The sequence below is a fragment of the Salmo trutta genome, chromosome 16 (assembly GCF_901001165.1).
Source record: "Salmo trutta chromosome 16, fSalTru1.1, whole genome shotgun sequence".
Taxonomy (NCBI): Eukaryota; Metazoa; Chordata; class Actinopteri; order Salmoniformes; family Salmonidae; genus Salmo; species Salmo trutta.
Genome location: NC_042972.1, coordinates 9855429 through 9881375, shown reverse-complemented (window position 1 = coordinate 9881375; position 25947 = coordinate 9855429). Strand labels below are relative to the sequence as shown.

General features: G+C 42.0%; 1 protein-coding gene across 1 annotated transcript; it reads right to left on the bottom strand.

Annotated features, from left to right (window-relative positions):
• On the bottom strand, window positions 1-24914 carry LOC115151166 (elastase-1-like). Its single transcript, XM_029695178.1, has 6 exons — window positions 24875-24914; window positions 24358-24461; window positions 7835-7929; window positions 6388-6488; window positions 6000-6115; window positions 1-211 (listed from the first exon to the last, which is right to left on the bottom strand). Exons 1-6 carry the CDS (start codon window positions 24912-24914, stop codon window positions 20-22), a joined length of 648 nt encoding a protein of 215 aa, XP_029551038.1. The 3' UTR covers window positions 1-19.
• Between the last annotated feature and the right edge of the window lie 1033 nt (window positions 24915-25947).

Below are 25947 nucleotides of genomic sequence, written 5' to 3'. Positions count from 1 at the left end.
TGCTGCTCTACAGTACATATCAGTAATATATTATAAACATATGGGTACTTATGGTACGTACCCCGTTTATCCAGTTGATGTAGGCAGACATTTGGGTGAAGACGGTAGGTTTCCTCTGGGTGTTACATCCCTGGGTCGACACGAAGCTGGTGACACGGTGGACAAAGTACTTTCCACTCAGCTGGCAGTTCAGAGGGCCTCCAGAGTTTCTCTACAGGAGGGAGAAAAAGAGAGAGCGAGAAGGACACGTGAGAGTACTACATTTAAGTCAAGTCCATAGCCGCGGGAAGATGTTTTGGGGTGCTGGAATTTTTGGCCTGCGCTACAAACTGCTATATCGATAATGACTTATCAATGATTCAAGCCTCATCATAATGCTTTAGCAAATGTATAGGAAGACACAAGAAAATATATTTATTCTGATTCTGATTTTTCAGGGGTGCTGATTTAGCACCCTCAGTACCCCTACCTCCCATACCCCTACTTCCCGCCCTACTCCCCGTACCCCTACCTCCCATACCCCTTCTTCCCGCACCTATGGTCAAGTCACATTTTATTAATAGTGCATTTAACATGTCTCAAAACACTTCACAAAAAATAGAAAAGAAGGAACAGAGATGTGCCGATTCTGTGTTCATTCTATCGAAAGAGTTGAAATACCATTCAACTCTACCAGGGTGATACTACTGGGTCGACACTGCAACGTAGAGGGGACACTGGGGTCTCTACCAGGGTGATACTACTGGGTCGATACTGCAACGTAAAGTGGACACTGGGGTCTCTACCAGGGTGATACTACTGGGTCGATACTGCAACGTAGAGGGGACACTGGGGTCTCTACCAGGGTGATACTACTGGGTCGATGCTGCAACGTAGAGGGGACACTGGGGTCTCTACCAGGGTGATACTACTGGGTCGATACTGCAACGTAGAAGGGACACTGGGGTCTCTACTAGGGTGATACTACTGGGTCGATACTGCAACGTAAAGGGGACACTGGGGTCTCTACCAGGGTCATACTACTGGGTCGATACTGCTATGTAAAGGGGACACCCCGATGAGAACTGTTAATGCACTCACTGTGCTGTTTTCTTTTCAGACTTTGTGTACTATCCATTAGCCTCCACCAGGGGGCTTGGGCTGCTATTGTCTGCAGTGAACGTACATGATATACAGTAGGCCTACATTCATTTGAAATGCATCTAAAAGTTGACTTTAATATTATGGCTACAACATTCTAATCGAATCAAATCCAATTTTATTGGTCACATACACATGGTTAGCAGTTGATATTGCGAGTGTAGTGAAATGCTTGTTCTTCTAGTTCCAACAGTGCAGTAATATCTAACAAGTAATCTAACAATTCTACAACAACTACCTTATACACACACATCTAAGTAAAGGAATGGAATTAGAATATATACACTACCGGTCAAAAGTTTTAGAACACCTACTCATTCAAGGGTTTTTCTTTATTTCTACTATTTTCTACATTGTAGAATAATAGTGAAGACATCAAAACTATGAAATAACACATATGGAATCATGTAGTAACCAAAAAAGTGTTAAACAAATGAAAATATATTTTATATTTAATTCAAAAGGCGCTCGCACATCTGAGCAATCTTGTTGCAGGTGCATGGCAACAGTTTAACAAGATGAAGGAAAAAGGAAACCGCACACTGCTCTTGATAGTATCACTGATATTTAATAAGCATACGTATTGGCCTCACGGCCTTCGGCAGAGCTTTTGTGAATTTTTTTAAATCAGCACCCCCATGTAGACCTAGCCCCACCCACATCTGTTCCATGCATGGAAAGGGGTTGGAGGCAAAGGAAAAATAAATAAGTGCTACCAAACATAACAATATGCATTTCACAAACACTACAAAGTGTATAAATAAGACGCATTAAACACGTCCATAAAACCACAATGAGGACATAGCAAGTTTTCATTAATCATTGGGTACATTGTAATGAAAACATCAGAGTAATCTTAAATAGGCACATAATTCATGTTCAAATTCACAACATAACATACATAGGCAATTCATCATTAAGACCTTTAGGAAATAATGTCTGGAGGGTGAAAATCCAAAAACATTCTCTTTTACTCAGAGTATTATTAATATCACCTCCCCTGTCTGATATCTTGACTTTCTCTATGCCACAAAATGTAAAGGTAGAAATGTCATGTTTTAGGTCATTAAAATGTACTGTGACTGGATAATCCCTGTCGTTTCGCCTGATTGAACTTTTATGTTCACTAATTCTCTGTTTGAGAGAGCGGGAGGTTTTACCGACATAGCAGAGCCCACATGGACATTTAATAATGTAAATAACATGGGTGGTGGAATACGTAATGATATCATTTATTTGAAACCGTTTTCCTGTGTGGGGGTGGCAGAAATATTCACACTTCATCATATTGTTGCACTGTGCGCATCCTCTGCATTTATAGCTACCATTTGGTAGAGGGCGTAAAAGAGCCTGGCTGATTTTCTTTTGTGGCTGGCAGTTGGCATGAACCAATTTATCACGTAAATTGCGACCTCTCCTATACACAATAAGTGGTGGATTTTTAAATTCGGCCGGCAAAGCTGGGTCCGATGATAAAATATGCCAGTGTTTCTTGACCACACCTCCCACTTTTCGCGAGTTCAAAGTATATGTGGTTGTGAACATTACGGAGTGTTCTTTGGCTTTAGCGGGTCTTTTTTGTAACAATTCATCTCGTGTTTTTCCCAATCCCAAATTAAGAGCTTCATCCACACATTGTGGAGAATAGCCTCTTCTTAGAAACCTATTGCGCATCTCCGCAGCTTTTGCTAGATAATCATCTGTGGAGTGGCATATATGGCGCAGTCTGAAAAATTGGCTTCTTGGAAGTCCTCTTTTTAATGGCTCAGGATGGAAGCTGTCCCCCTGTAATAGAGTATTTCTGTCCGTTTCTTTTCTATACATTACCACATATCGAGGTAATGAACATTTGAGATTCTTCCAATAACCACCATTTGCCTTGATGACAGCTTTGCACACTCTTGACATATTCTCAACCAGCTTCATCTGGAATGCTTTTCCAACAGTCTTGAAGGTGTTCCCACATATGCTGAGCACTTGTTGGCTGCTTTTCCTTCAATCTGCGGTCCGACTCATCCCAAACCACCTCAATTTGGTTGAGGTCGGGTGATTGTGGAGGCCAGGTCATCTGATGCAGCACTCCATCACTCTCCTTCTTGGAAAAATAGCCCTTACACACCCCTCCAGGCTGTGTTAGGCCATTGTCCTGTTGAAAAACAAATGACAGTCCCACTAAGCACAAACCAGATGGGATGGCGTATTGATGCAGAATGCTGTGGTAGCCATGCTGGTTAAGTGTGCCTTGAATTCTAAATAAATCACAGTGTCACCAGCAAAGCACCCCCACACCATAACACCATCTCCTCCATGCTTTACGGTGGGAAATACACATAGCGAGATCATCCGTTCACCCACACCACGTCTCACAAAGACACAGCGGTTGGAACCAAAATTCTCACATTTGGGCTCCAGACCATAGGACAGATTTCCACCAGGCTAATGTCCATTTCTCGTGTTTCTTGGCCCAAGCAAGTTTCTTCTTATTATTGGTGTCCATTTAGTAGTGGTTTCTTTGCAGCAGGTCAAACATGCAGACCTGAGTCACGCAGTCTCCTCTGAACAGTTGATGTTGAGATGTGTCTGTTACTTGAACTCTGTGAAGCATTTATTTGGGCTGCCATTTGGTAACTCTAATGAACTTATCCTCTGCAGCAGTGGTAACTCTTGGTCTTCCTTTCCTGTGGTGGTCCTCATGAGAACCAGTTTCATCATAGCGCTTGATGGTTTTTGCGACTGCACTTGAAGAAACGTTCAAAGTTCTTGAAATGTTCCGTATTGACTGACCTTCATCTCTTAAAGAAATTATGGACTGTCGTTTCTCTTCGCTTATTTAAGCTGTTCTTGCCATAATATGGAATTGGTCTTTTACAAAATAGGGCAAATTGGGGTTATTTGAAGAATCTCAAGTATAAAATATATTTGGATTTGTTTAACCTCTACGGGGGCAGTATTGAGAATTTTGGAAAAAATATGTGCCCATTTTTAACTGCCTCCTACACCAACTCAGAAGCTAGAATATGCATATTATTGTTCAGGTTTGGATAGAAAACACCCTAAAGTTTCTAAAACTGTTTGAATGGTGTCTGTGAGTATAACAGAACTCCTATGGCAGGCAAAAACCTGAGAAGGTTTCATGCAGGAAGTACCCTGTCTGACAAGGTGTTGTTGTTCTTGCTTCTGTTTATTGAAGAGTCAGGATCTTAGCTGTAACGTGACAATTCCTAGGGCTCCAATAGGCTCTCAGAACCCGGGAAAAACCTGAACGATGACGAGGCAGCCTCAGGCTGAAACACAGAATCCCCTTTTCCAAGTGTCCCATCAGAGGACAATAGAATTAGGCGCGTGCGCGATTCGACCCCGTGCAGTATTTTCCTTCGGCTGTTTAGCTAATTGCAGATTCCCGGTCGGAATATTATCGCTTTTCTACGAGATAAATTGCATAAAAATTGATTTTAAACAGCGGTTGACATGCTTCGAAGTACGGTAATGGAATATTTAGAATTTTTTTGTCACGTTCTGCGCCATGCGCACGACTGTGATTTACCATTCTGATAGTGTCTAGAACGCACAAACAAAACGCCGCTGTTTGGATATAACGATGGATTATTTGGGACCAAACCTACATTTGTTATTGAAGTAGAAGTCCTGGGAGTGCATTCTGACGATGAACAGGAAAGGTAAGACCATTTTTCTTATAGGAAATGTGATTTTGGTGAAGGCTAAACTGGGTGGGTGTCTAAATAGCTAGCCCGTGATGGCTGGGCTATGTACTTAGAATATTGCAAAATGTGCTTCATCCGAAAAGCTATTTTAAAATCGGACATATCGAGTGCATAGAGGAGTAATGTATCTATAATTCTTAAAATAATTGTTATGCTTTTTGTGAACGTTTATCGTGAGTAATTTAGCAAATTGTTAGTCAATTCCCCGGAAGTTTGCGGGGGGTATGCTTTTTCTGAACGTCACATGCTAATGTAAAAAGCTGGTTTTTGATATAAATATGAACTTGATTGAACAGACATGCATGTATTGTATAACCTAATGTCCTAGGTGTGTCATCTGATGAAGATCATAAAAGGTTAGTGCTGCATTTAGCTGTGTTTTGGGTTTTTGTGACATTATATGCTTGCTTGAAAAATGGGTGTTTGATTATTTCTGGCTGGGCACTCTCCTGACATAATCTAATGTTTTGCTTTCGTTGTAAAGCCTTTTGAAATCGGACAGTGTGGTTAGATTAACGAGAGTCTTGTCTTTAGATAGCTGTAAAATAGTCATATGTTTGAGAAATTGAAGTAATAGTATTTCAAACGTTTTAAAAATCGCGCCACAGGATTCAACTGGCTGTTACGTAAGTGGGACAAATTCGTCCCGCCGGTCCCATAGAGGTTAACACTTTTTTGGTTACTACATGATTCCATATTTGTTATTTCATAGTTTTGATGTCTTCACTATTATTCCACAATGTAGAAAGTAGTAAAAATAAAGACAAACCCTTGAATGAGTAGGTGTTCTAAAACTTTTAACTGGTAGTGTACATATGCATATATGGATGAGCAATGACAGAGCGGCATAGGCAAGATGCAATAGATTATTTAAAATACAGTATATACACATGAGATGAGTAATGCAAGATTACATTTCATACATTGATATCTTATCGCTCTCCCTCTTTAAACTCTAGGGGCCATATTCTCAGACACAAATTAAGCCTGGTCCTGGACTTGCTCAACGGAGAATTTCCATTGAAATGGCTTTTAAATCCAGGACTAGGCTATGTCTGTGTCCGGGAAACTGGCCCCAATAACTACCTTTCCACAACAGAGGTGTTACAGCAATGCTGTGTTGGGGAGACTGTTCACCTGGCACCCAGAGAGAGACCCACCACTGCAGACCAGGGTGGTCTTGACCTTACCTCCCCACCAGCTATCACAGGAGCAGGTCTTGTGCTCCAGCACAGCCAGGTACAGTAGGTCATCTACCCTTTCATAAGAACAGACTACCATCAGCTAGGAAGGACATGATTAACATTGATTGTAAGAGCCACACACCCTAAAACATTGAAGAGCTAGAGGATTTCATGCATCTGATTACTCAGAGCAGTTACTGATGTCAAAATAAAAGCAGTCAGTAGGATACAGTAGGTATTCAGAAGATTAACTACCGTTCGGTTACCACTGGGGGGCATATGCTCCCTCCGTTTCAATGGACACCTCTGCCAAAAAGTCCATTACTTACCAGTTCAGTTACTGTTCCATTTGTTATGATCACTAGCTGTGCGTCCCCATCCAGTGATGTTGCAGGGGTTGTCCTGGGGCAGGACCTGACCCGGAGTGAGAAAGAGAACCCCGCTGGATGTTAGCATTAATCAAAGGGAAAGAATAGGACTAAATCCAATTAAAATTCATTTAAAGTGCATTTAAAATGTTGCTTCTACATCTGCGATGCTTGCTGTTTGTGGTTTTAGGCTGGGTTTCTTTATAAGCACTTTTTGTGACATCTGCTGATTTAAAAAGGGCTTTATAAATAGATTTGATTGAGTTGATTTAGTCCTATTCTTTAACTTTGATTTTTTGGTTGAGATGGAGACGTGAATCCAACATATCAATGATTAATTTGTAGACAAACTGGAATTAAAGACAGGCTAAGTCAGTGGCTCAGATGGAGCTATCCAATCAGAAGATACATCTCCTTCAATTGTTGATATCTGGTTGCGTTGACAACCAAACACAATTCAATATATAAAAAAATTATACAATAAATAGCCTATTAACTATTAGATCTGTTGATATTTTCACAAATGCTGTAAAAATCTGCAGAATCTCAAACTACATTGATCAATTGCACCATGTACTTTTTAAGTAATCTCAATGTCAAACCAGGTCATTTGGTTCTGCTATTAGATGAAGCACAGTGACTCATTTGTTGTAGAAATAAACAAAATATTTGACATTGTATTCCCTTTTGAACCTTGCTGTGCTTTTAAATGGTTGAAAGCCCAGTGATAGACATTTGGGTGATAACTAAACCAAAAATATGACATTGTTTTTCCATTGGAATTTGGTTGTGCTTTTAGATGGTTGAAAGCATAGGGATAACACATTGTAAATACAACTAACTTGTGGCTGTCTTTTTGAGTGGGTGAATATAGGTTCAAATCTCATTGATCAACATCTCAACCAAATATTATCCATGTTGAAATGTCATGGTGTGGTAGCGTCCTGTCCAAGGGCTGTACTTGCACATCAAGCTGCCTCACTCTACAGAAACATGAGATAGGTTCCTGCACCTATGAGCCGTTATTGGCTCGCACTTGCCAAGGCTATTTAATTACAAAACAAGAGAGAGCTAACTGTACCTTAGCATGATCTTCTTTACTTAGCTGCCATCTATGACATCATTCCCTCACACACAATTACCTCACTGTTTTACTGTAAATGGTTGACGTATTATTTGCAGTAGTTCTATGAGTAACTAAACTACAAGGCTGATATTCCCAGCAGCTCCACAAGGAATAACAGCATTAGATTCCAAATATCTCCTCCAGATACACACATCTATGCTGACTCACATTTTTATTTTATTTATTATTTTATTTATCTATTTTATTCCTTTTGGGAAATGGGTCTTGTAGGTATTTACCACTATCTCCATGTAAAATAGAATATGAATAGCCTTCCAATCCCCATGTTATTACCTGCCAGGAGTTGGGTCTGGCAACTTCACCAACCACGACTCTCGCCTCAGCTCCATCTTCCAGGTATCTGGGCTGGGGCTCCTCCTCTGCAAGCACTAGACAGACACAACAGACAAAAAAGGTAAGGCCTTTAGGACATCACTAATGTGGTGAGTGAGTGAGTGATACACTATACAGTACCCTTTTTAAATGTCCTACCCTCTTGAGAATTTGATCACATGACATTATTTACAATTTGACTGTTTCTGACCTGGAGAAAGTTTAAAACTGGCCTTCTTTAGACTAGTTGAGTATCTGGAGCATCAGCATTTGTGGATTTGATTACAGGCTCAAAATGGCTGGAAACAAAGACCTTTCTTCTGAAACTCATCAGTCTATTCTTGTTCTGAGAAATGAAGGCTATTTCATGCGAGAAATTGCTAAGAAACTGAAGATCTCGTACAACGCTGTGTACCAACCCCTTCACAGAACAGCGCAAACTGGCTCTAACCAGAATAGAAAGAGGAGTGGGAGGCCCCGGTGCACAACTGACCAAGAGGACAAGTACATTAGAGTGTGTAGTTTGAGAAAGTGACGCCTCACAAGTCCTCAACTGGCAACTTCATTAAATAGTATCTGCAAAATACCAGTATCAACGTCAACCGTGAAGAGGCGACTCTGGGATGCTGGCCTTCTGGTGTGGTTTAAAGATATATTTGTAAATCAAATGAATTTATTTATAAAGCCCTTCTTACATCAGCTGATATCTCAAAGTGCTGTACAGAAACCCAGCCTAAAACCCCAAACAGCAAGCCATGCAGGTGTAGAAGCACAGTGGCTAGGAAAAACTCCAGAGAAAGGCCAGAACCTAGGAAGAAACCAAGAGAGGAACCAGGCTATGAGGGGTGGCCAGTCCTCTTCTGGCTGTGCCAGGTGGAGATTATAACAGAACGCTCTGGATAAGAGCGTCTGCTAAATGACTTAAGTGTAAAATGTAAAATGTAACATGGCCAAGATGTTCAAATGTTCATAGATGACCAGCAGGGTCAAATAATACAGTTTTTCTCAATTGCTAAAACACTAAAACCCATTGGCTGAACAAAGTTCTCAGTTGCCTGGACTCATTTACTTAATTATGCAGTCTGTTGTCAGTACCTTAAAACATTTCACATGGTAAAACACAATTTGCAGATCTCACTTAGACTTTTCAGCAAAACTCTAAACACATTCTCATTCTCAAAACACATTCTGCACTCTAATGCACATGTCATCCATACTGGTAAACACAAGTGGCAACAATCAAATACAAATAGAGAACACATGTCATTGATTGAACACAACCACTCAAAATTGATTTAACCTGTTTCAAATGATGCGACACAACCAATATAAGCCAGTTCAGAGAGCAAACAGGTTGTTGAAGGTGGGAAGGAGAAAGACTGATAGACCATGTTCTTGTCCATGGACTGACAATGAGGGAAGCAGGACTTAGTGTGTCGTGACGTTGTATTGGTTAATGTGACGACTGTTGCTCATCGAATGATTAACGGTTTATAATTGCGTGATTAAATGAATCAAGCAATTATTAACTCATTAACCTGGGGCACCATGGGAAAATTAGTTTTATTGAGTTTCTATTTCCCAAATTAACTCAAAGAATATCAGAATATCGATTTTACAACAGTCGCTAATTAATCAATTTCCTCTAATGTCTCATTCTGAACGTCGCATAATCCGGGAATCTGCACGGACCCGGGTCCCACCAATGAGTTTACCACACCAATCTTAGTTGATTATTTATTTACTAGCAAGCTAAAATGATGATAAAAGATACACATACACAAAACACAGTCTAGGCTACTGATTAGGACTTAGTATAACGGGCCAACACACTATGGTGCGTGTTACCCAAAATTGAGATTTACAGTTTTTCTCAATTGTTTACACACAAATACTGGTACTTGAGACACAATGACCACAACATGTAACTCATGCACCAACCCCCTGAACCAATTCTGCTAAACTACAAGCACAATTCCTGCGTTACACTCAAACTGCAGTTCTAAAACACACTTTTTTCAAAACACTACACACTTTTTCACAATTCTTTGCATTTGGCACAATTTTCATGCAGAAAATCTCTTGTTTTCACAATGAACACACTGCCATTCAAATATGCACACTGACTCATCACATGGGCAAACACCCGTCACACAGTTTTACAATTAGCAATCAGAGCTTTAGAATAAAAGGTCAACAGGTGAGCTCTTCTGTTTTGGAGCAATGGATGCCAACATTGGAAACAGAGGCAGAGCCAGAGGAGTGAGAGTAAGAGGAGGAGGACGGGGAGGACAAGGACGAGGACGAGGAAGGCCAAGGACCGTAATCTCTGATGAGATCCGAGCCACTTTGGTTGATCATGTGGTCAACCATGGTCTAACAATGAGGGAGGCTGGGCAAAGAGTATAGCCAAATTTGAGCAGGTACACTGTAGCATCAATCATCCGGACATTCCGAAATGAGAATAGGTAAGAAATCTACTCTCACTAGAAAATTGCAGTACTGCATATCAATACAGTACTCAATGAGTACAGTAGTACAGTATTGCCTGTGGACTGTTCTGTAGGACTGTAAAAATAAAGTATGTTTCAAGTATTTGGGAAATGTATTCCTACTTTGTATTTACAGTATTTACTATTTGTTTGGCAGAACTGAAAGATTACCAACACAAGGTGGTCGGGAACGTGTTCTGTCTCCTGAACATGGTCCTAGAAAATAACGCCATAACATTACTGCAAATACAAAGAAAAATTATAGAAAACAATGAGATATTTCAAAATATTGATAGGGTAAGCTTATCAACACTGGACCTTGTCTTGCGCAGAAATAATCTCAGGATGAAGCAGGTCTACAGGGTGCCATTTGAACGCAATTCAGAAAGAGTCAAAGAATTGCGATATAACTATGTGCAAGTGAGTCCTATACAATCCCACAATTGATGCATACTCTCAACACTGTATAAATTATACATATTTCAGTATTGTAATCATAATGATTGTGCTTCACAATAGTGACCACTCCATGTCTATTTCTGATATTGTCATGTGTGTTTCAGAGAGTCCTTGAGCTAGAGGTGGCTGCAGTGGAGCACCAGTTCATCTTCATTGATGAGGTTGGATTCAACCTCACAAAAAGACGCAAGAGGGGAAGGAATATCATCGGCCAGCGTGCCATTGTTCAAGTCCCTGGCCAGCGAGGAGGGAACATCACAATGTGTGCAGCGATTACCCACCACGGCATCATCCATCACCATGCTACCCTTGGCCCCTACAACACCGCCCATCTGATCACATTCCTGGACACCCTACACAACCCACTCCTTCCACCAGATCAGGTAGATGGCCCAGAGCAGCTCAGGGACGTTGTCATTTGGGACAACGTAAGTTTCCACAGGGCTGCTCTGGTTCGTAACTGGTTCACTGCCCACCCACGCTTTTTAGTTGTTTATCTCCCTCCATATTCTCCATTCCTCAATCCTATTGAGGAATTTTTTTCTGCCTGGAGATGGAAAGCGTATGACCGAAATCCACAAACGCGTATACCTCTTCTCCAAGCTATGGAAGACGCATGTGGAGATATAGCTGCTCATGCTTTTCATGGCTGGAATCGCTATGCTAGGCGATATTTCCCCCGCTGCTTGGCCAGGGAAAACATTGCTTGTGATGTGGATGAGGTGCTGTGGCCAGACTGCAACAGAAGAGAGGATGCAGCATAGTTTTTTATATATTTTTTTATTTTTTACTGTAACTGTATACATTAAATTCTTCTGTTTTGTATGTAGACCACTGTATGTGCAACTTTGTGTTGGTTGGGAATGGGATGTACACTGTGTACATTGTGTTTGTGGGAAAAATAAAATATATTTGTTACCGTGTATTTGTGTGTTCTGAGTATAAAAACAATATTCTCAAATATTTTACAACACACTTATGTATGTACTGTCTGTAGTAATGGCAACACTGAACCAAAAAAAGGCCTAAGTCATTATGATGAATGGAGAAGACGTGTTTTCCATTCATCATAGTGTTTTACATTGAGCACATCAGTGTTCAACTGGTTCTTATAAATGTCTATTCATATGATGGTTTGTGTGTGTCATTTGAAAACAAAATACCATTTTGATAAGAAATAACATTGTTTTGAATGTAAAGTTTCATTTTGCTGAAGAATTGAGGGGTTTTGCCCATTGTGTTTTTTGATTTGTGTGTAGAGTTCTGAGAATATGAGGCATGCTTTCAGAAAATGTGTGTAAACAATCGAGAAAAACTGTAACAGAGAAAGGAAAAATAAGTACAGGAGAGAAATATACATTTGGGTTCATTAGTCATCTATGCTTATTTTAACCCTGGCCTTGCCCCGAACTGCCGCTCTTATGGGTCAGAATATAATGATGTAACTACGTGTTGGAGGTCTCAGATGGGAAGCTCCGCGTGGCTCGTTTAGGCTTCTCAGGGACGCACTTCTCCGACGCAACTCTCTGGTTGCCCTCACGATGTCAGTGTCTTCGGCTTAGTGGTCTGATTTCTCCCCCTTTCTCTGATAGTGTCGTCTGAGGACAGACAGCTCTGTAGCTCAGAGCTCACAGCGTAGGAATAAAACAGCGTAGAAGTGGGCATAACCGCCTTTAGGGCAATTCTCTGGGCGTATCAAGTTAAGAGGCAAGGCCTAGATTTTACTCAAATCCAATTTTAGACAACTAACTTCACATTTCATCTTTACCAAAACATTCTCTTTGATTTGGATATTTTCCACACAACGTACAATGTATAAACATCAGGCATATACTGGGAAAACTCTTAAAGGTACAATGTTTTCATAACGTCATCTATTAACCTTTAACAACAAGACAAAAATTACATACATTTTCATATTCCATCTATCGTCATGACCACCATTGTGGCTGACAGAAACCATTGTTCCAAAGTCCCTTTATTGCATGTTTAATGTTCTGAGGCCAGTTCTCCATAGTGAGAGGACAAAGGAATTTGTCTGTGGCCTAAGGTTTATCATGGGTGTGAGGGGTCATAAAACCCCCACATCTTCAGACCCCTAGATCTCTCCTCCTCTGTTGGGGGTTGAGAGATAATCTGTAGGGTTGTGGTCTCCTGTAACCTGACCTGATCAGGACAGTCATGACAAGTGCAACCCAATTTGAGACGATTTTCTGTGTCCACCATAGTAAGGACATTCAGAGAAGAGAACAGGTACAGTATACTACTGTATTTTTGCAATTGCAAATTTACTGTACTACACTAGATGCAGCTGTTTCAATAGACATTTGTAAAGTTAATCACTGTATGTATTGTACTGCATGAATATGTTTTGTAACTGCACAACTACTTTTTGTAGAATTGCAAGGCTGCCACATGCAGGTGGAACGACAGCTATATTCACTCGGGAGCAAGAGGCCGTTATAGTTGGCATGGTCCTTCAAGATAATGCAATACGACTCAGAGAAATCCAGGAACGAGTGATACAAGACAACACACACTTCCAGGGAATCGACAGTGTGAGCATTTCCACAATTGACCGTGTCCTCCATCGTAACAGGATGCGAATGAAACAAGTGTACAGAGTACCTTTTGAGCGCAACTCACCAAGAGTGAAAGAACTGCAAGCTAAGTATGTGCAAGTAAGTGTACATTCAGAAACATTTACTGTAATCCAGATTGTCTACAGTACTAACACATACTATGTGAATGACATTACTCTTCAGTACATACAATGTATGTGAATCAGAAGTGCATACAGTAGGCCTAATTGTACTCTACAGTATAGCACTGTCTCTGTACGACTTACAAAATCCTACATACAGTATATTGTATTTCTACACAGACAATATTTGACTTGGAATCCTTGGACAGACCCCATGAGTTCATCTTTGTCGATGAAGCAGGCTTCAATCTAACAAAGAGGAGAAGGAGAGGCCGAAACATGATTGGACAGCGGGCCATTGTTGAAGTCCCTGGTCAACGACGTGGCAATGTCACGATTTGTGCTGCTATCAGCAACCATGGTGTTCTACATCACCATCTTACACTCGGGCCATATAACACCCAGCACCTTCTAACATTTATTGCCAATCTAAGAGATATTTTATTTGAGCAGCAGGTTCAAGAGCAGCAGGGTCAAGAGCTAAATGAGAATCCCATTCCCACCTATGTGATAGTGTGGGACAATGTCAGTTTCCACCAAGCTGCTCAGGTAAGGGAATGGTTTAACATCAATGGGCAGTTTATGAACTTGTACCTCCCTCCAGACTCGCCTTTCCTGAATCCGATTGAGGAGTTTTTCTCCTCTTGGAGATGGAAAGTGCATGATAGACAACCCTACACCAGAGTAAATCTGCTGCAAGCCATGGATTTAGCCTGTGGTGATATAGGTGAGGAATCATGTCAGGGCTGGATACGGCACACAAGAGGCTTCTTCCCCCGTTGCCTCAGGAGGGACAATATTGCTTGTGATGTCGACGAAGTGCTCTGGCCTGACCCAGCCCAAAGACAAGAAGAAGCACATTGATCACATGTTTACTCCTTTGATTTTTGTCCCTTTTAGTATTGTATACTGTAGTACAGTGCATTGTAGGCTGTATACTGTACAATGGACAAATTGTATGGCCCTGAACATTGTGCTTTCCATTTATTAACAGTACTGACTGCTCAATAGATTTTGACTGGTTGCAGGTTCATATCAACAAAGAACAAGAATTAGAGTATCACAGAGACAAAGGACAAGTTTGTGAGATGCAGGGTACATTACTGTATAAATAGGGGTACAAGGAGGAGGAAGAACAAAAAACAAAATTGCAAAGAGCAAAGCAGAGTAGTAATTTCTGATCAATTTTGAGCTACTATGATAGAACATGTTTTCGTTCATCAAAAGACAATGACGGAAAAATATGAATATTTTTTTAGATAAAGAATGTACTCCTCCCTGAGAATTGTATGTTTTGAACAATGTGTTTTCTATTTTTTGGTGTATTGTTTCCTGACTGCTTAAGAGTGTATATCATTTTGATCACTTTGTTTATGATTTGAGAGCAGTGTTTGATTTTGAACACAGGTGAAACTGTTTTGAGGCGAATGTTTCATTTTGCGAGAGGAGTCAGAGGTTATGTAAATAGTGCTTGAAGATGAGGTTTTGTGTTTAATGTTTTCAGGAAATGGAGCAAGGTTTCAGAAATTGTGTTTTAGCAATTGAGAAAAATGGTAATAATCACAGTGGTTGTCGAGCGTGCAACAGGTCAGCACCTCAGGAGTAAATGTCAGTTGGCTTTTCATAGCAGATCATTCAGAGTATCTCTACCGCTCCTGCTGTCTCTAGAGAGTTGAAAACAGAAGGTCTGGGACAGGTAGCACGTCCGGTGAACAGGTCAGGGTTCCATAGCCGCAGGCAGAACAGCTGAAATTGGAGCAGCAGCACGGCTAGGTGGACTGGGGACAGCAAGGAGTCATCAGTCCAGGTAGTCCTGAGGCATGGTCCTTGGGCTCAGGTCCTCTGAGAGAGAGAGAGAGAGAGAAAGAGAGAGGGAAAGAAAGATAATTAGAGAGAGCATACTTAAATTCCCACAGGACACCGGATAAGACAGGAGAAATACTCAAGATATAACAGACTGACCTTAGTCCCCCGACACATAAACTATTGCAGCATAAATACTGGAGGCTGAGACAGGAGGGGTCGGGAGACACTGTGGCCCCATCCGACGATACCCCCGGACAGGGCCAAACAGGCAGGATATAACCCCACCCACTTTACCAAAGCACAGCCCCCACACCACTAGAGGGATACCTTCAACCACCAACTTACCATCCTGAGACAAGGCCGAGTATAGCCCACGAAGATCTCCGCCACGGCACAACCCAAGGGGGGGCGCCAACCCACACAGGAAGATCACATCAGTGACTCAACCCACTCAAGTGACACACCTCTCCTAGGGACGGCATGGAAGAGCACCAGTAAGCCAGTGACTCAGCCCCTGTAATAGGGTTAGAGGCAGAGAATCCCAGTGGAGAGAGGGGAATCGGCCAGGCAGAGACAGCAAAGGGCGGTTCGTTGCTCCAGAGCCTTTCCGTTCAACTTCACACTCCTGGGCCAGACTACACTTAATCATAGGACCTACTGAAGAGATGAGTCTTCAATAAAGACTTAAAGGTTGAGACCGAGTCTGCGTCTCTCACATGGATAGGCAGACCATTCCATAAAAATGGAGCTCTATAAGAGAAAGCCCTGCCTCCAGCTGTTTGCTTAGAAATTCTAGGGACAGTTAGGAGGCCTGCGTCTTGTGGCCGTAGCGTACGTGTAGGTATGTACGGCAGGACCAAATCGGAAAGATTGGTAGGAGCAAGCCCATGTAATGCTTTGTAGGTTAGCAGTAAAATCTTGAAATCAGCCCTTGCCTTAACAGGAAGCCACTGTAGAGAGGCAAGCACTGGAGTAATATGATCAAATTTTTGGGTTCTAGTCAAGATTCTAGCAGCCGTGTTTAGCACTAAGTGAAGTTTATTTAGTGCTTTACCGGGGTAGCCGGAAAGTAGAGCATTGCAGTAGTCTAACCTAGAAGTGACAAAAGCATGGATACATTTTTCTGCATCATTTTTGGACAGTAAGTTTCAGATTTTTTGCAATGTTACGTAGATGGAAAAAAGCTGTCCTTGAAACAGTCCTGATATGTTCATCAAAAGAGAGATCTGGGTCCAGAGTAACGCTGAGATCCTTCACAGTTTTATTTGAGACGACTGTACAACCATTAAGATTAATTGTCAGATTTAACAGAAGATCTCTTTGTTTCTTGGGACCTAGAACAAGCATCTCTGTTTTGTCCGAGTTTAAAAGTAGAATATTTGCCGCCATCCACTTATGTCTAAAACACAGGCTTCCAGCAAGGGCAATTTTGGGGCTTCACTATGTTTCATCGAAATGTACAGCTGTGTGTCATCCACATAGCAGTGAAAGTTAACATTATGTTTCCGAATGACATCACCAAGAAGTAAAATATATAGTGAAAACAATAGTGAACAATGTAAACTCTCAGTGCTTCCCGGACCCAGATTAAGCCTACTGTAGTACTGGATCTTTCTAAAAGGAAAATCTCTATTGAAAGTGGATTTTAGTCCAGGAAGTTATCTGTGTCTGGAAAAGTGACCCTCAATGTTAGGACCTATAAGCAAAAAGGTGGATAAGGAGCCCCTTTTTGTCAAGATGCATTATTAACAGTTATACAATGGAGAGTATGATTCCCTACTGTGAATACAGATGGTGTCTTCAGGTTGTGAGTAGTACAATTAACTGTAATGACCAATTAGTGCCTAACAATGGCTCTGAGAGAATAAATATCTCTCCGAGAAGAAGAAGGGCGGGGGTGTATGTTTCATGATTAACTACTCATGGTGTGATTGTGATAACATACAGGAACTCAAGTCCTTTTTTTCACCCAACCTAGAATACCTCACAATCAAATGCCAACCGTATTACCTCCCAAGAGAATTCCCTTCGGTTATAGTCACAGCCGTTTAAATTCCCCCTCAAGCCGATACCACGACGACTCACAAAGAACTTCCCTGGACTTTATGCAAACTGGAAAACACAAATCCTGAGGCCACATTTATTGTAGCTCGGGATTTTAACAAAACAAATTTGAGAAAAAGACTGCCGAAGTTCTATCAACACATCGACTGTAGTACTCGCGCTGCTAAAACACTCGACCACTGCTACTCCAACTTCCGGGATGCCTACAAGGCCCTCCCCACCCTCCATTCCGCAAATCTGACCACGACTCCATTTTGCTCCTCCTTTCTATAGGCAGAAACTAAAACACGAAGTACCCCTTGCTAAGGACTATTCAATGCTGGTCTGACCCCAGTCGGAGTCCACCCTTCAAGATTGTTTTGATCACGCGGACTGGGATATGTTCCAGGTAGCCTCTGAGAACAACTTTGACAAATATACTGATAGGGTCACTGAGTATCAGGAAGTGTATAGGAGATGTTGTTCCTTCTGTGACTATTAACACCTACCCTAACCAGAAACCGTGGATAGATGGCAGCATTTGTGGAAAACTGAAAGTGCGAACCGCTGCATTTAACCATGGCAAGGTGACTGACTGGGAATATGGCAGAATACAAACAGTGTAGTTATTCCCTTCGTAAGGTAATCAAACAGTATAGAGACAAAGTGGAGTCGTAATTCAATGGCTGTGACAGGGTCTACAGACAATCATGGACTACAAAAGGAAAACCAGCCACGTCACGGACATGTCTTGCTTCCGGACAAACTAAACACCTTCTTCGCCCGCTTTGAGGATAACACAATACCACCGATGAGGCCCGCTACCAAGGACTATGGGCTCTCCTTCTCCATGGCCGACATGAGTAAGACATTTAAGCGTGTTAACCCTCGCAAGGCTGCTGGCCCAGACGGCATCCCTAGCCGCGTCCTCAGAGCAAGCGCAGACCAGCTGGTTGGTGTGTTTATGGACATATTCAATCTCTCCCTATACCAGTCTGCTGTCCCCACATGCTTCAAGATGGCCACCATTGTTCCTGTTCCCAAGAAAGTAAAGGTAACTGAACTAAATGACTATTGCCCCATAGCACTCACTTTTGTCATCATGAAGTGCTTTGACAGACTAGTCAAGGATCATATCACCTCTACCTTACCTGACACCCTAGACCCACTTCAATTTGCTTACCGCCCCAATAGATCCACAGACGATGCAATCGCCATCGCACTGCCCTAACCCATCTGGATAAGAGGAATAGTACCTATGTAAGAATGCTGTTCATTGACTATAGCTCAGCATTCAACACCATAGTACCCTCCAATCTCATCATTAAGCTTGAGGCCCTGGGTCTGAAACCCGCCCTGTGCAACTGGGTCCTGGAGTTCCTGACAGGCCGCCCCGAGGTGGTGAAGGTAGGAAACAACACCTCCACTTCGCTTATCCTCAACACAGGGGCCCCACAAGGGTGCGTGGTCAGCCCCCTCCTGTACTCCCTGTTCACCCATGACTGCGTGGCCATGTACGCCTCCAACTCAATCATCAAGTTTGCAGACGATACAACAGTAGCAGGCTTGATTACCAACAATGACGAGGCAGCCTACAGGGAGGAGGTGAGGGCTCTGGGAGTGTAGTGCCAGGAAAATAACCTCTCACTCAATGTCAATAAAACAAAGGAGATGATTGTAGACTTCAAGAGACAGCAGAGGGAACACCCCCCTATCCACATCGATGGGACCACAGTGGAGAAGGTGGAAAGCTTCAAGTTCCTTGGCATACACATCAATGATGATCTGAAATGGTCCACCCACACAGACAGTGTGGTGAAGAAGGTGCAACAGCACCTTTTCAAACTCAGGAGGCTGAAGAAATTTAGCTTGGCACCTAAAAGCCTCACACATTTTTACAGATGCACAATTGAGAGCATCCTGTCGGGCTGTATCACCGCCTGTTACGTCAACTGCACCGCCCACAACCGCAGGGCTCTCCAGAGGGTGGTGCACTCTGCCCAACGCATGGAGGGCTGCAGAGATGGTTGTCCTTCTGGAAGGTTCTCCCATCTTCACAGAGGAACTCTGGAGCTCTGTCAGAGTGACCATCTGGTTCTTGGTCACCTCCCTAACCAAGGCCCTTCTCCCCCGATTGCTCAGTTTGGCTGGGCGGCCAGCTCTAGGAAGAGTATTGGTGGTTCCTAACTTCTTCCATTTAAGAATGATGGAGGCAACTGTGTTCTTAGGGACCTTCAATGCTGCATAAATGTTTTGTTACCCTTCCCCAGATCTGTGCCTCGACATAATCCTGTCTCGGAGCTCTACGCACAATTCCTTCGACCTCATGGCATGACCTCATGGTTTTTGCTTTGACATGCACTGTCATCTGTGGGACCTTATATAGACAGGTGTGTGCCTTTCCAAATCATGTCCAATCAGTTGAATTTACCACAGGTGGACTCCAATCAAGTTGTAGAAACATCTCAAGGATGATCAATGGAAACAGGATGCACCTTAGCTCAATTTCAAGTCTCATAGCAAAGGGTCTGAATACTTATGCAAATAAGGTGATTCTGTTTTTTCTTTTGAATACATTTTAAAAAAATCTAAAAACCTGTTTTCGCTTTGTCATGAGGATTTGTGTTTCTTAAATTCATTTTATAATAAGGCTGTAACGTAAAGAAATGTGGAAAAATGAAGGGGTCTGAATACTTTCCGAATGCACTTGTATGTTTTGTTGATGCAAGTTGATTTAATGTTTTCCTAGGCTGAACAGTCAGCCTATTCATGGAATTGTTATCTATATGGGAGCACATTAATGTTCATTCTCTGGGCATTGCTTAGCAACTGTGCATGAGTGCAAGTTAGCCGCTAACTAATTTGTGCAAGTTAGCCGCTAACTGTGCATGAGTGCAAATTAGTCACTAACTAATTTCAGACCTGAGTTGTATAGTGAGATCTGTTCAGACAATTGGGGAACATAGAAGTACAACTCTGATTGTGCCCTTGAACATCTCAAAGGATCTTACAGGATCTACAGGACACTTCTGTATGGTCAGCACCAGTTTGTAGAACCCCATTGGGTGGGGTCTTTAGGACACTTCTGTATGGTCAGCACCAGTTTATAGAACCCCATTGGGTGGGGTCTTTAGAACGCTTCTGTATGGTCAGCACCAGTTTGTAGAACCCCATTGGGTGGGGTCTTTAGGACACTTCTGTATGGTCAGCACCAGTTTATAGAACCCCATTGGGTGGGGTCTTTAGAACGCTTCTGTATGGTCAGCACCAGTTTGTAGAACCCCATTGGGTGGGGTCTTTAGGACACTTCTGTATGGTCAGCACCAGTTTCTAGAACCCCATTGGTTGGGGTCTTTAGGACACTTCTGTATGGTCAGCACCAGTTTGTAGAACCCCATTGGGTGGGGTCTTTAGGACACTTCTGTATGGTCAGCACCAGTTTGTAGAACCCCATTGGGTGGGGTCTTTAGGACACTTCTGTATGGTCAGCACCAGTTTATAGAACCCCATTGGGTCGGGTCTTTAGGACGCTTCTGTATGGTCAGCACCAGTTTGTAGAACCCCATTGGGTGGGGTCTTTAGGACACTTCTGTATGGTCAGCACCAGTTTGTAGAACCCCATTGGGTGGGGTCTTTAGGACACTTCTGTATGGTCAGCACCAGTTTATAGAACCCCATTGGGTCGGGTCTTTAGGACGCTTCTGTATGGTCAGCACCAGTTTGTAGAACCCCATTGGGTGCTGTTAAAGTCTAATTTGTAGGGAGGGAGGTGAATACTGGAACAAGCAGTTACTTTAGTACACAGTGTTCTTTAATATGCTGTCAGTCTGGATCATATTGCTGTGTATTTGGCTCTACTTTCCAGAGATCTCAAATACTAAGTGATGATGTTACACCACCCCCACCTCCCTTACCTATTATTTGTGATGTAGATTTTTAACAAGTAGACAGAAGAATAAGTTTACACCAAAGCTTCAGTTTATTGACATTTCTGAGCAGAATGTAGATGCTGTTGAGCAGAGTTGGTGATGAATCCGTAACAGCGCCTTAGAAAACAGTGCCCGCTCGAAGATTGTCCTCCTTTTCAACCCATGATCTGTTGAGGGACACATGGGAGTCATTAGAAGCGAGAAGACACTTGAGATACCAATTTTACAAAAGAAAATGAACAAAACAATGATGCTTAATCATGTACAGTACCAGTCAAAGTTTGGACACACCTAATCATTCCAGGGTTTTTCTTTATTTTTACTATTTTATACATTGTAGAATAATAGTGAAAACATCACAACTATGAGATAACACATTTGGAATCATGTAGTAACCAAAAAAAAGTGTTTAATTAAGCAAATCAAAAATATATTTTAGATTTGAGATTCTTCCAATAACCACCCTTTGCCTTGATGACAGCTTTGCACACTCTTGGAATTCTCTCAACCAGCTTCATGAGGTAGTCACCTGGAATGCATTTCAAATAACAGGTGTGCCTTGTTACAAGTTAATTTGTGGAATTTCTTCCCTTCTTAATGCATCTGAGCCAATCAGTTCTGACGTGACAAGGTAGGGGTGGTATACAGAAGATAAAACTTGGTAAGACTTGATAAGACTTGGTAAAACACTAAGTCCATATTATGGCAAGAACAGCTCAAATAATCAAAGAGAAATGACAGTCCATCATTACTTCAAGTGTGATCGCAAAAACCATCAAGCGCTTTGACGAAACTGGCTCTCATGAGGACCGCTACAGGAAAGGAAGACCCAGAGTTACCTCTGCTTCAGAGGATAAGTTAATTAGAGTTACCAGCCTCAGAAATTACAGTCCAAATAAATGCTACAGAGGTCAAGTAACAGACACATTTCAACTTCAACTGTTCAGAGGAGACTATGTGAATCAGACCTTAATGGTCAGATTGCTGCAAAGAAACCACTACTAAAGGACACCAATAAGAAGAAGAGACTTGTTTGGGCCAAGAAACACGAGAAATTGGCATTAGACCGGTGGAAATTGGTCCTTTGGTCTGATGAGTTCAAATTTGAGACTTTTGGTTATAACCTCTGTGTCTTTGTGAGCCACAGAGTAGGTGAACGGAGGATCTCTGCATGTGTGGTTCCCACCGTGAAGCATGGAGGCGGTGTGATGGTGTGGAGGTGCTTTGCTGGTGACACTTTCAGTGATTTATTTAGAATTCAAGGCACTCTTAATCAACATGGCTACCACAGATTTCTGCAGCAATACGCCATCACATCTGGTTTGCGTTTAGTGGGACTATCATTTGTTTTTCAGCAGGACAATTACCCAACACACCTCCAGGCTGTGTAAGGGCTATTTGACCAAGAAAGAGAGTGATTGAGTGCTGCATCAGATGACCTGGCCTCCACAATCCCCCGACCTCAACCCAATTGAGATGGTTTGGCATCCACAAAATTTGAGAATTAAACAATTTCTATTTTTGAGAATGTGGGAATTATCCGTGGTTATTTAACGAACAGTCATGTCGAGATTGTTTCATGTGGTGATCTCATGAAGGACAGGAAACACACATTACCGTGTCTTTGGTTGTGTACACTTGTCAATTATGGGGTTTGCATCTGAATGTGGTATAAAATATCTGATTGAATATTAAACTATTTGTGAGAAGATGTAATGTGATGTTGGCCTTCTAAACGAGATACTAAACAAGATACTTCTAAACGAGATAGTTGTTTAGATATAAAGTTTTAACTAGTCAGTGGCCACGCTCCTTTGAGGCCAGACATTACATCAGGCGTCATAGAACTCCCCCTTTTCTACTCTAGTATAAAAGCCACTTCCAACAAAACTTACATTAGACCAGAAAATATGGAGCTGTCGCTACATTTTGAAATGGTTGGCAATTTAAACTAGAGTCAAGATAACGCAGGGACGAGGTCCCCACATTGGAATGGCTATCACTCTAGAAACCAAAATATGCCGGGTGCCGCTGGTATGGGAAGTGGTTTAAACTACAACTCTTCCAAAGAACAAGACCAGAGAATGTGGAGATCATTCCCACGTTGAAATGGCTAGGAAATCTACAAACTAAAGAACAATTACTCAGGCTGCAGCTGTTTAAATACTTTAGTCTGGTAAAAGCATCCGTTAGAAGAACATTTCCGAATGGTACTCTGAAGTATCCATTATAACAACCTACAACTCCAACAGACTTTGATCTCTGGTGGACAAACCAGAGGCGCTCTGTCGACTGACTGTACAGCAGACAGACTGGCGATCAGAGAGGGACAACAAAGGCATACACTCGTAAATATGTCAATTGCAATTTATTTTCGAATGAGCAGTTGTTCATGTTAAAAGTATTAGCATTTCCATAAGTGTAGTTACAAACTTTGAGTTTCCCGCTCTTGAGATGCCCCCACCCCTTTCCTTTGTCTATCAAGTTGTCATATTGGCTTAGCCCACTAGGGACTTTTCTATCATGTCAGTAATGTATAACCAATGTATAACCTATTTGTGTGTGTGTAATTCTGTGATTGATTAATTAGTAAATAAATCGTTAAGCCAATTTTTGTATGTCGCTGATTCATGAGCTATGTTAGGGTTTGTGCAGATATCCAAAGGTTTGCGATCTTCCGTAATGAGACTGATGAGGTAATAATACATAATAATGGTGCTACGATGCTCTTTACCACAAGGACAAGTTATAAGATAAATAACTGCCTTAGTGGAGCACGTAATAACACCTTTGATTGGGATCTGTTTCCCTGTTTGGGGGTGTTTGAAGGATCTACATTTATAAGTGCCATTGCATTGAGCACAGCCATTACACTTGTAATTTCCATCCAGTAGGGGCGCAAATAGACGTTCAGGAATATCTTGGGGTGGTAAATCAGAGTGTACCAATTGGTCTCTGAGATTTCTGCCCCGCGACTACCAGATCCAAATCAGCTAAGCTGTCACAAGAGACACTAGGCTACGAGGCATTAGGAGAAGGCTAATGTTTTACCTGCCAGGACCAGGAGTTGGGCTGGGCAACCTTGCCACCCACCACAATCTGCTCAAGTACATCTTCCAGGTATCTGAGCTGGGGCAGCAGATTCTCAACCAGCACTGGAAGAGGAAAGACACAGTTAAAGAGAGAAAGAAAAACAGTTAAAACCCAGGGAGACAGCTCAGCCAATGAACCAACATGACATGTTCTATGCGGAAATAGTCAGCATGTTTTAAACAATGTGTTTGAGATACAAGTTTGAGGTGGGGTTTTTTAACTGATTTTTTCTCTAAATAATGCGTTGGCCACTGATACAAGTTTAGTACTAGTCAACAACATTATTTGGGTATGAGTTAACAGAATATTAACTTTTAAAAGTGTAATTTTCACTGGACAGTTACTTTAAAGACTGGGGACATGGTGTCTCACCGAGAATCTCACAGTCTATGTCTCAAACAGGAGGAATAAATACTTTTTGTATCTGAGTGACGAAGCGAGAGAGAGAGTTTTTATAGAAATGATCACTTCTCACCCAGGGCTGCGAGAGCACTCAACAGGAGGAACCTCAGCATGTTATCTGTTCCTATCAGTCTGTACTGATGGAATATTCCTGTCCCTGTTTTATACCCTCAGGAGGTAGGATGCGCCTCCTGTCTGGTCTGGGGCCGACCAGGATGTTTGTTCAGCGTATGTATTGTATCCACCTGTATTCTGTCTCACAGTTATCAGACTGACCAAGATCTAGGAGGACCTAGCCTCACCTCACATACCTGTACAGTGTAGTTTGGAAGGTTTGTCTAAAAATATATGTACTACTGACTATAAGTCACTCTGGATAAGAACAACTGCTAAGTGATTAAAATGTAAAATGTTATGTAAATATGTACAATGTAAAGTGCATTTTAGTCCAGGAATAGGCTTGATGTTTATAATATAATTAAACAATAAGGTGAAAGGGCATTTTCTGTTAAACCTTACTAATGCTTTTGTACTAAAATATCCGTATTTAAGCCAAGGCATTGGGCTTGAGTTTGTCAAAGAAACTAACTCATAAGTTAGAAAAGTATCCGTGCACATTAATAGAGGCCTGTTCTAACTGTTCTGTGTGTGTAGAATGACCCCATGATGTCTGGAAGCTCAGCCAAGACCTGACAGAAACTGACTGGTTCCTCTTAAGTTAACTGGAGACAGAGTAAAGGTTATATCCTGCACACCAATAATAAAGCGATTGTTCTGTTTGGAGCCTGTTTCTGGGCCAAAGATTCATGTTTTGTGTGTGTGTGTGAGGCCAGTACATCATCTGGGCCGACAGTCAAAGGCACTTCCTTGCCCAACTTGGGGGAACCGTTGAGCTACTGTTAAAGGAAGTATGTCTGGAGTGACTTCCTGTCATTCTGGCCCCTATTGTCCTCACTCAGTTGCGACAGACTGTTACACGGAGTGAAACAGGGGAACCCAAGAGCAGACTCAGACGAGGAGACTGGGATGAAGTAACCAAGGTATTTATTGAAACACAGGGGGGAGATGGAGTGCAGGTCAGGGGAAGCTTGAGTGGGTTGCTGGAAACCAGGTGTCGCGGCTGAGGCTGGAGCGAGAGGGGTTGAG